Source organism: Limulus polyphemus, unplaced genomic scaffold (assembly GCF_000517525.1).
Source record: "Limulus polyphemus unplaced genomic scaffold, Limulus_polyphemus-2.1.2 Scaffold38, whole genome shotgun sequence".
Taxonomy (NCBI): Eukaryota; Metazoa; Arthropoda; class Merostomata; order Xiphosura; family Limulidae; genus Limulus; species Limulus polyphemus.
The window spans coordinates 1,117,040-1,128,991 of NW_013665648.1; the positions used below are offsets into that span (position 1 = coordinate 1,117,040).

The 11,952-nt window shown below is 29.7% G+C and overlaps 1 protein-coding gene across 1 annotated transcript in view; it reads left to right on the forward strand.

The window, feature by feature from the left end:
• LOC106461313 (kielin/chordin-like protein) overlaps positions 1-11,952 on the forward strand; it is a 119,315-nt gene that overhangs the window by 51,278 nt on the left and 56,085 nt on the right. Inside the window, exons 23-28 of the mRNA XM_022388562.1 lie at positions 63-235; positions 1,632-1,728; positions 3,420-3,505; positions 6,547-6,726; positions 7,363-7,539; positions 11,503-11,779. Of these exons, the coding sequence (XP_022244270.1) occupies positions 63-235; positions 1,632-1,728; positions 3,420-3,505; positions 6,547-6,726; positions 7,363-7,539; positions 11,503-11,779 (990 nt within the window). The remainder of the gene's footprint in view (positions 1-62; positions 236-1,631; positions 1,729-3,419; positions 3,506-6,546; positions 6,727-7,362; positions 7,540-11,502; positions 11,780-11,952) is intronic.

The window sequence follows — 11,952 nt, forward strand, 5'->3', positions numbered from 1 at the left end:
AAAAAGTTACCTTTTTTGAAAGAAATTTTGAGGTGATGTTCTTGATTTTGAACCATTTTTAGGTAATGTTGGATGTGAGTCTGTCCGATGTTCAAATGTTTCTTGTGGCAGGCCTTATATCCCAGCAAGCTCCTGCTGCCCAGTTTGTGATGACTGCCTCTATGATGGATCTACTTATAAAGATGAAGAGATATTTTTTCCATCTTCTGATCCCTGCTTGAATTGTACATGTAAGGTAAATAAGTAATGCAAATTTAAAATTTTGCTCTAAAGTTTTGGCTTTATCTTCCTGGCAGAAATGTTTATTCGTCTAGTTTGTACAGATTGCTTTGTTGCTCCAATAATACCAAAAAGAAATAATGGCAAACAAACAAGTCATACATATACTCAACCTCATGCACTGAAAAGTTTCTTTTTTCCACATTTGAATCACACAGTGTATTATACAGGGTGGAACAAAAGTTACTATCCAGTTGGTACTATACAGTACTATATAATTGGTACTAAAGAAAATATTACAAAGACAACTCAGACCAAATTAATTATTTTGTGTTTCAGAGTAATAGTTAGAGATTGAAGTACCCTTTTATAAATGAATTAGCTGATTTTTCCAAGCCCATTCCCTTGGCTGTGGTTTCGCTAGACCATGAATTTAAATAAACTTTCCATGAAACATATATTAAGAGTAGACTAAAATACAATTTTACCAAAAGTTGATGTAGATAATATTTGCACAAGGAGAAAATCAGTATACATTTGCCTCCACATTCACTGAAGTCTCATTCTCCCCATGCACATGATTCTGTTAACAAGGAGGATGAAATTAACATTTATTCTAACAATGGGAACAGAGTTCTCTTCCATTCCCTCGCAGTTTGAGTACTAATACTGACTAAAAAAAAAGCTGTGAAAAACGTTTTAGGGTCATATAATGTTTCTAATTCTGAATATTTCATCTTCCACTTTTTAAATTTCATTACTTTTCTCTGACTGAAATAGACTTCTAAGTTATTTCACATTACTGTAGAAAGATATTGAAGCTTCAAGAGAAGCTGATATAACTGATGTGACTTATTGGGTATTGAACATCCCATAATATGATCTGTTTACTTTCTTTTTAGGTTGAATATTTAGTAAACTTAAACTCTGAAAAGAAGGATTTCTAAAATTACAAAAACATATATTATTCTGTAATAAATAAATGAATCACACTATGCTTAAAAACAAACAAGTTATTTGTTGTAAAACTTTGTTATGTATAGTCTAATTCAATCTTTGTTAATTTTAAAGAAGGCCAAGTTATCAAACACTATTTGTTTTAGTTGAAATCTATATAGTTTTTGTACTTTATTAAGCTACAAGCTTTTCGAATGCTAAATACTCATTTAAATAAATAGTACAAGTTATAAAAATACTTGCATGTCTAAACTTATACTACAGTTTGTAACTTATAACCTTTTCTTAAAAATTTTTTAACAACTTAAACTGATTGTAATTTACTATTTTGCCATTATTCTAGATACTATATTAAAGGGTGTCAGTTACTGTTTGAATAAAGTAGCAGACGTATTTGCTTAATGCTCACTTATAATGTACAGATTTTTAACATTTTGTGATTTTGTTTTCTCTAGAAAGGTATTGTGAAATGTGAAAACATTGAAAACCTCTGTAACCCTCAATGTTCTCATCCAGCAAAAAGCAAGGAGCAGTGTTGTCGTTTGTGCAATGGTAAGGTTTAATGATCTTTGTAATTTATTTATTTCCTACCAAAAAAAAGGAAGATAGAGCAGCCATATCCTATGATTACAAATAATAACAAAAAAACACAATCCTAAAAATACTTTTTTTTCATATTAACGAAATGATTGTATTTAGAGTATAATCAAATTAATAAGAGATTAATAAATTGAACCAACATTTACTGAATAACATGGTTAGAAACATTATATAACTAGTGAATTCTTTAATTATAAATTAACAAAGTGACAATATATACATATATTGAAAATGAAGTAGGGAATAATGTAAATGTAGGAAGCATTAAAGTATACAAGACATTATCAAATACTAAACTATAAAAGATAGTGACAAGCGTGAAAGCTACTTTACATCAAAATTGAATGTTGGGAACAATCAGTTCTGTGATCCAAGGATAGCTAGCTAAAGCTGCAACACTTCAGTGCAGGTGTAAATAACGTTCATAGTCTTCAACAAATTATTATGGGAAGCTTGAAAAGGAAACCAGAAGGATAATAGTGTAACTGGTCCATATTCATAAACCAATCTGGTAATGTTCAGTTGAGAAACTTCTAAAGAGAAATTCATGACCATGAAAGGACAGATCCACTGATCAACCCAGTTATTCATGCATGCATACACACACTTCCTACTAGAAACTATATTCAAACCTTTGTCAGTCAGCTCTGGAGAAGCTCACAGTTTGTTTCAAGCACAACTTTACCCAGTAAGTTCTAATAACCAAAGAAAGTCCCTATCTAAGCATAGCTGGGAGTCGGTTAGCTGATAAAAAAAAAGTGGCACATGTAATTTCACAAGAAAATAAACCTTTGTAAAGATTTTTTTATTATTAATTACCAGTAAAGAATATTTAACTTTTGTTAATAAAATTTAATTGAATATGTTGTAAAGGATTGAAGTACAATACATACATTCTCTCATAGTGTTTGTATGTGTGTGTTTGTTCAGATAATGCAAATGTGATTGTGTTTACCTTTCCATTCTTAAGCCTAATTTGACTGTTTTCTGTTGAATCACCTCTTAATAGTATTTGCAGTATCACAGTTATTTTTTGTACGTATAATCATTTCTCCATGTAAAATTATTAAATTACAAAAAAAAGGAAAAATAATTTTGGTGAAATTGTTTGTACTTTACTAAAAATCAAGAAGTCTAAGTCTTAACTATTTTGATCAAGACTGGAGAAACAAAACTAATTTTATATTAAACCAGTGAGGAAAAACTTCTATATTATTTTATATTATGATGATATTTTACTCATGAGCAAAAGCACTTGTATATCTTGCTTCACTAATAGTTTTAGCATGTATTTAAGTTACAGATTTTGAATACATTTGTAAGGAAGTTAATCAATTAAATATAATAAGAGTCATTCATTATTAACCAGAATATTAATTAAAGAATATCAGAATAATATAGATAACATGTTTATAAAACTTTAATGCAGGTGTTAATGGTATTTTGTGATTATAATTTTGTCTTCTTCTCTATTTTTGTGTGTGTGTGTTTGGAGTATGTAGGAAATTAACAGGTACGTATATGATTATTAATTTTTAGTCAAGACTGCAATTTTATAATGAACGAAATTTAATGATTTTCAGAAATAATTTATCCTTTTGTAGAATTTATTCCTTCAATAGAATATTCTCTTTCTTTCTTAGACTGTGAGTATAAACAGAGAAACTATATGAATAATCAAGAGTTTTTGTCACCAGATGGAGACCCTTGTGTAGTTTGTCATTGTAGGGTAAGATTATCTCACATTTATCAAGAGTTGAAAAATAATATTACTTTTATTCTGTCACTAATGATACACAGAAAAGTTTATTTAAACCTCAAGTGATATATATTTATCAATATTTAAATTTATAAACTTTTTACTGTAACCTTTTTTTATATTTTCTTTGATGGACTCAGTTTACAATTGTCAGCTTTGTTCTAGGTATCAAGTATTTCTATGAAATTCGTTTCAGTTCAGGTTTCCTTTCTTACATGTAGTTGAGCAATTGAACTAATTAAATTTTGTTGTGAAATTATTTCTATGCTCTTTTTGTATCACTCAGTCTATCTTTGGAAAAGTACAGAATAAATAGTGTGTGGTGTACTCCAAATTAGGGTTTAGTTCTCATTATCAAATAATGTTCTAACCTTAAAAAAATTAACATAAAACAATTTAAGCGTAGCATGTTACACATAAGAACCAGATCGATGTCCTTGTTGAAATAAACCATACGAATTTACAAAGTTGAGAAAAATGAGGTTAATTGTACATTTAATAAATATTTCATTTATTACTACCATGGTTATGCATGTAAAGGACATGTTTTTTGTATACTTAATTGTGTTTAGCTGTCCTTCTTTTGTTCAAACTTTTTCATAGTGAAAAACACATAGGAACTTGGCTGATTTTTTATTAAATACATAAAAAATATATTGTCAGAGTTTGTTGTTCAAGAACTGAAATTTCATTATAATTATCATCTGCTTTAAATTAGTCACATCCATTAGTGGTTATACATACTGTCATGAAAATTGTCCTGAACACATAGAATATTTATTGTGATATAATTGCTTTTGTGGTGTTTGTTTGAAATTCTTTCAAAACAAGATGATATGTGTAATTAGTATACTGTCTGCTGTATGTCATACTCATCAAAAATTTAGAACTTAAAATTTTCAAGGGTAACTACAACTAATTCCTTTTTAATTTATTTCAGTTAGTAGCTTTAAAAGAAAATAAGCCCTAGAAAAAAAATGCTTTGTTTCCTATTAATGCTGAAAAAATAGGGTAGGTAGGTAGGCATTTATATTTTTTAATTTTTTTACGTTCTCAAAAATAGGGTAGGTGGGTGGGGTATTTGTTTTTAATGCAGATACATATTTTATGATATAAATGCAATTGTAATATATCAGATTGTTTTAGATGCTAAGCACTATCAGAAAAATTATTATTTAGACAGAACTAAAATGTAACAATAGGAAATTCTTTAGGTTAGATAGAATAAATGATAATGATATTATAAATTTTTCACAAGGCACTCATGCTAGCAGCTCAGAGTAGCTCATGGGTAATGTAATTCAATAGCATAATGTGAGTTACACATTGCTCAAATGATTTACAACTTATAATGGTGTGATAGTAGTTAAACATGTTTCAAAAGACAATAAAATTTAAGTATAAATGGATGTATACTGGGTAGCTCATGGGTAATTAATTCGATAGCATAAGGCGAATTGCACGTTTCTCAAGTGATTTACAACTTATAATAGTGTGATAGTAGTTAAACATGGTTCAAAGAGCAATAAAACAATAAAATTTAAGTATAAATAGATGTATATCGTTACAAGTTTAATTTAGATTTATTTCAATTTTTTTTTGGTGGTTACTTGTATAGAATTAGGTTGGAGAAAATAACAAAATATAAATTTTTACTGAAAATGCATTTAGGAGGTTTTAGAGATTATGCAAATGACTCTTGAGATTTTTGAGATGAAGCAAAGTATTTTTAATCTTAACATGAAAATCATTTTGCACTTGGACTGGTAAAAAAACTATATTCATGGACAAATCTTTAGTGAAAATACTTCACAAAAAATCTGTTTTTTTATATATAAAGGATGTAATGTTTACTGAAAGGCAACCAAATTTTGTGAAGATACACTTACTATATTAAAAGTTAGTAGTATCAAAACTATAACAAGTATAAAATGGTCATGTGGTTGATCAATTTGAACGAACCCATGTTGAGAGAGATAATTGGCTGACGGTGCTGACACACCACACTAACTAACGAATCAGCAACGTGGTTTCTTATGACTTTAACTTTGCACAATATGGTAGCAGATTGGTGCAATCATTTAATGAAAATAAAAAATTAATCAAGGGTGTTTTTCATTAGGGTCAGTCAGGAGATGAATTTGTTTGGGGGGGGAGAACGCTGAAAAACTTTAAGGTCAGGCATTTTTATGTAAGGTCAGTCAAGTAATCGGAAACAAAGCTTTTTTTTCTAGGCCTAAGTAGATATATCTGTTAAGTTCATAAATAGATTACCATACTTTCAAAAGAAAGAGATGTTACTAACATCTTGACTTAACTGTTGTTAAAAGATCAGATCAATGAACTTTCATTAATGAAAACAAAAAATAAACAGTTTGAATTATGACCTAATCTGCAACTGAATTTTAGTGATAGTTGGGTAAAGGAATTACTTATGTACAGGGAATGAATGACAGAAAGCCATCACCTGAAATAACACTTTGAAAAAAGTCAACCTCCTGAATATAACTTGCACAAAGAAAACAATGAAAGCATTGTTATACTATATGACAAATGAAGATCAATGGTAATGATGAATGAAGCTTGTTAAAACTTCATTATTCTAGAATCTCTTAAACTAAGGGATGAACATATGTTTAATAGATGAGAGAGAGATTCAAGAAGCCTATTCAGATGTAAACTGTCCAGGTATTTTGGTGCCTCAAATCCAGTGTTAGCCAAATACAAAAACAAAAAAAAAACTTGATTTTTACATACACTGAAAATTAAATAATGCAGGTTCATTCATTACTTTGACATGACATAACTCTTTGCCATGGGTGTAGACTAAGTAGGATGTGCTGATAACTCTAAAAGAAACATGACATATATATGAATAAAAACCCTATAACCCAAGCACTTTCGAAAGGTGGACCTTTCTTCTTCAGGGGCAAACTGGGAATGGGACTTCTTGAACCTACATGTTTTTCTAACATCACACACATATATATTATTCTTTTGTTTTCCCATAGGATGGTTTTATAACTTGTATCAGAAAAGAATGTCCTCCAGTAATATGCAAGAACCCCATTATGTTACCAGACCAATGTTGTCCTTCTTGTGCAACTTCCTGTAATGTTCATGGATCACCTAAACATGAAGGAGATATCTGGACAGACCCAGATGACAATTGTCAAGACTGTAGATGTATTGTATGTTCAGTATTTCTTGTTTTTACACTAACAACTGAGTAAAACAAAATTTATATCCTTATGAATTTGTTATGTGTAATGTACTTGTATGGTTACTGTAGTAATATTTTTTCTCTGTACCCTTGAATTAAATATATATAAAAAAATAATACTACTTTTTAACTTTTAAGAACTGCAAGTTTGATTTCCAGCTTTATTAAATATAAAATTGTGTCTTGCTCCTTTTAAGCAATCAATACAAACTGCATGGGCTGAAATTATTCTAAGAACGATAGGTATCTCATTATAATGTGACATACTTATATCTAATGTGATCATTAAGTTAATTACTGAGAAGACAAGTTAGTGAAGTTTATATGATAAATTGAGATACATATGTATAGTTTTTATCTTTTGAACTGAATTGGAGTAATGTTACCAGTTACCTATGTTATTGCTTGTTATCATTCATTTATTTATTCCAGGTTAACTAGCATCAAAATTCAACATTGCATCAATGGTAGCTATTATTCCATTTCACTGTAGAGAATTGTTGTGTAGATGTGCCAAAAAAAGGGAATATTAATTAATAGAAATTATCAAATTGTTTATATATATCTAAGTCATTGTAAATAAATTAATCATCTTATTTCTTAGCATGGACAAGTCCAGTGTCAACTGAGACCTTGTCCAGAAGCTCCTTGTCCACACCCTGCTGCTCCATATGGAGAATGCTGCCCAGTTTGTGAACACTGCCAATTTACTAGACGTTTATATCGCAATGGTCAGAAGTTTGTTCATCTTGGGGATCCCTGTCAGACTTGTAAATGTCAAGTAAGTGAAATTCTAGTTTATAAATAATAATAATTTCCAATCAAAGTAAGCTATGTACTAAGATCACAACTCAAAATCAACCTGGCTGTCAGTATAGATAATTATATGTACTTTGCTTATGTTTCTATATATAAAGATTAGAATTTTTTGTTTCATCAGTTGGGTACCCTTGCTGTTAACAATGTTTTTGGCCACAAACCCAGTAATATCTCTTGAGGTTTGGGTTAAGAGATTTTGGTTAGTCATACATATCTTTAAGTTAACAATGCACAACAATCTTTATAATAGAAGTATAATAATAAACACTAAATCAAAATGCTACCACTTAGGAAATTCGATAAGTCAGTTTTTGAAGTAACATTGTTGTGATGCTTCATTATTAAAATCCTTGCATTATTATATACATATAATATATTTAAAGTTACAGAATTAAAATCTAATAGCCTGTTTACTTAAGTCTAACTAGTCCTAAATCTATTATAGGTAACAAAAGGTTTGAGACAGCTTGACTGAGTAGTGAAAAAACTACTATAAATGTATGACAATTTGACAAGATTTTGTCATTCTCAGGTACAAGTAGTTCACAGAGATACTTTGTGGACTTTTTGAAAATATTGATATATCTTACATGACATTTTCAATAGTTACACATAACACTCCTCAGGGGAAGCAACTGAACCTTATTGTTTACATATACATTACTTTCTATACATGTAGCTGTATGAAACATTGAAAAATTTAGTGAGTTATTTTTTTTATGTTTTCCACAATTCCTATTTTTACTTCTCCTTGGTAGTTTATTGGGAAAAACAGGCCTTACTAATACATATATAATCATTTACAAAATTGTAGAGTATGTTGATTCTACAAGTTTTGAACATCAGAAGAAAGTTTTAATAGACTTTAAGTGTAATTGGTAATTTTTTTTTCATATTTCTCTTAAGGAAATAATGTATGTAACAATGAAATACAATGTTTCATTTTCTCAGTCTTTTAAAAAGCTACAAACAATTGTATCAGAAATGCATAATTGTTTTAATGATTAATAATGTTAGATTCATAAAGGCCAAGATACTATATTTAAAAAGTCATTACTTAAAATACACAATGATACCTAACTCATCTCAGTACTGTAATTTTTTAATGTTTGTACCTTTGGACTGGAGTTGGCCTAATTGTCAATGTGTCAGGCTCAAGAATGAAGTGTCCAGGATTCAGGACGTGATGTTGCTGAACATGTTCAGCACTTTCAGCTGTGGGCTCATCATATTATAAGAGTGACAGTAAATCTAATTATTCATTTGAAAGAACCAGAAAAAGTCCTTGTGGTGGTGGGTGATGCTTATTGGCTACATTTCCTCTGGTCAGTGTTTCAAAATTATAGATGGCTGCATCTGAAAGCTAGAGGTCTCTGACCAAGCCATCTAGTCCACACTCTTATAAGGTTCTGTTCAGGTTGAATATTGCTGTTCTAATTCCAAGTTTGTATTTTGCTTTAACTGTAAGACTTTTGTCTAAAGGTAGAAAGTCCTACTATTTCAAATACTTCTTTTGTGTTTCCACAATATAAAGTTGTCTCTCATTCCCTTGTATTTAACACTTCTGATGACTACTGTACATTTTCGGTTTATGTTTCTGCAAAATAACAACTCATTAGATAGACTTCAGTCTTCCTTATGAAATGCACAATTCATCTCTTTGCAAGTTATACCAATTATTTTTTCAAGCAGCTTCAGTTTTTTATTACAGAACCTGATAACAATTCATCTTGTGTTTGTTGTAACAGGCTTTTCTGTTTATTTTCGTATTCAGAGTGAGCTTTTTTTCCTCGAGTTCCATCTCTGTAGTCACTTTTGGTATTATATTTTGTGTTGCTCTGATCTTTTTACTCATTTCCAAAAGGAAGAAATCAAGCAAGTGCAAAAATTAGGTTTGGTTTTTTAATCTTTTTATGTGTTTACACATTTTTATTTTCTTCTTTAAAGCGTCTTTTGTTTTGTTTATTTCTCATGGATTGTTAATGTCTCCTCTTTCTTGGTCCTCCCATTGATAAGTCTTTATTTTTATTTTTATGAATAAATTTACACAAAAATACTCTAATAATGTGTAAGAATAATATATGTAAAAAAAACATTATACCATAGTCTAATTAAGCAACACTTGATTCATAACTCTTAACCTTGAAATACGTTTTTATTTACATCTAAAGCTAGTACAATTCAAAAACAAGGACATGTTTGTCTTCAGTTGCTTGGATTATTTATTACGAAATTTTAATATATTTTTAAGGTTACAATATCATTCATCTGATATTCATTTAAGTCAATTTGAAATTATCTTTGATTTCATAATATCAAAATATTTTACCTTGAAAAATAATACATATAATTCAGTTCAATATTTTAATTAGCTAATTTATTGGGTAGCACATTTAATTGCTTAAGCATAACTTGATTTCTTCCACCCTTTTTTTGAAGTATTACCTAAACCTTATAGATATAGACAACTATAATACTGTGCCACAGTATTATTTGTCTTCAAATACTTTGTGTTAGTGCAAGCCTTGAAATTAGAGATCTAGAATTTGGTATAAAGACTGTAAAAACCAGAAAATATAGTTTCAAACGGGCGTGTAGCTACGAGTTGGAGGACAGTAAAATAATAACATGATATTCAGGTTCAAGCAGAAAAGCCAAAAGTTAATGCAAAACTCAGATTCATGACAGTTAAGCTAAGAATAAATGGAACACAGACAGTAAATAAAAACAAGAAAAACACAAGTGTAGGTTGAAACACAAAAATTGTTTATTTGACATAAACATAGGATTAGTTGGGCTTCTTCTATGTTGTCTACCTTTTGGGGTTGATGAGAAGAAAATCTAGAGCATGAGAGTGTAATCAATAGACAAAATTTTGGAAATACCTGACTTAAATACTCAGATGAAACAAGGAATGATGGATATTTCACAAATTCAAAGATTACATACTCCAAATCCAAACACTTTTCTATACAAAATCTTAAGCCAAACCAGGTGTGTATGTTTTTGTATCACATGTTTCAATAGGCCACTTTCCAAGAAATCCATATAGAAACACGTACATGCTAACTTGACACTTAAAAACAAAGGTTCTAGTATGTAGTCTTTACTTGTGTAAAATAATTAATATGTTTACCTTGAAACATCCATTCAAAGAGAATGTCACAACTACATGCGGAAACTGCATGAAATTTAAAAAAAAATATTACATGAATATATCTGAATAAAGATGTAGTCTTTTCTAGTTATAAGAGAGTGAAATTCATACTTCATTCATTACCATAATAAAGTTACTGTAATATCTGGTTCATAAATGATTGACTGTACCTTCATGTATTTTTTTTAATACATAATCCTTAAAGCTGAGAAGCTACTATATTACTTAGGCAGATTTTCAGAAGGCCCCCCCCCCAAAAAAAAACACTAAAATTTTAACATATTAATGGTTTACGGCTGTATTACAAATAAGTTTAAATTTATATGTAGTACCATTATTATTAATATTCTTGTAAATCCTGCCAATTATTTATTATTTGTTAATTGAAAGATGCTGGATCAGGATGTTCCATTGAATTAGACATCTATGGTTGAATAAAACTTACATTTTGTTGCAGAAAAGCTAAGAAATGTGGTAAACTGGGGAAGAGCCTGTTTTGAGGAATACATTTACCGTATAGTCTTAATGTTCATGTGGTTGTGGTACAAAAACAAGATCAAATAAACGTGATGTTAAAAAAAAGCTACTTTGTTTGATTGCTGTATGTTAAGAACAAATGTAAAAGCAAAAGTTATGACATGTACACTTTATAAACAAAGATTTAGGTAACTATGAAGCTATTTTTTAAGATTTTCAATAAATTAAGTATAGTATAGTTAAAGAAACAGTAGTCATGGCTGAGTACTTTTGTTTATGATATCCTGTTAGAATGGAGCCGTTACCTGTGTCACTACCGTATGCCCTCCTCTGAAGTGTTCCAACCCTTCAGTTTCCCCTGAACAATGCTGTCCTCTTTGTCCTGAAATTATTAACTGTCAGCATAATGGTGAAACTTATAATATTCAAGAAACCTTCCCAGATTCAAAGAATTCGTGCAGGCAGTGTGTCTGTTTAGATGATGGTAATGTTGTCTGCCATCTTCTTCCTTGTCCAGATGTCACTTGTCCCAATCCTTTTCACGGAGAGTGTTGCGAGCAGTGTAATGGTAAGTATTAGTAAATATTTTAGATTTTTGTAAAATTTCTTGCATTTACTGTTTATTATAAGTTTTTGCATAAGATTAGTTCACAAAACTGTGCAGCTAATGTACACTGAGTGGTCACAAGTAAATACACACCTAATTTTTCGTCATTTAACTGATTTATGCCAACTAATTTG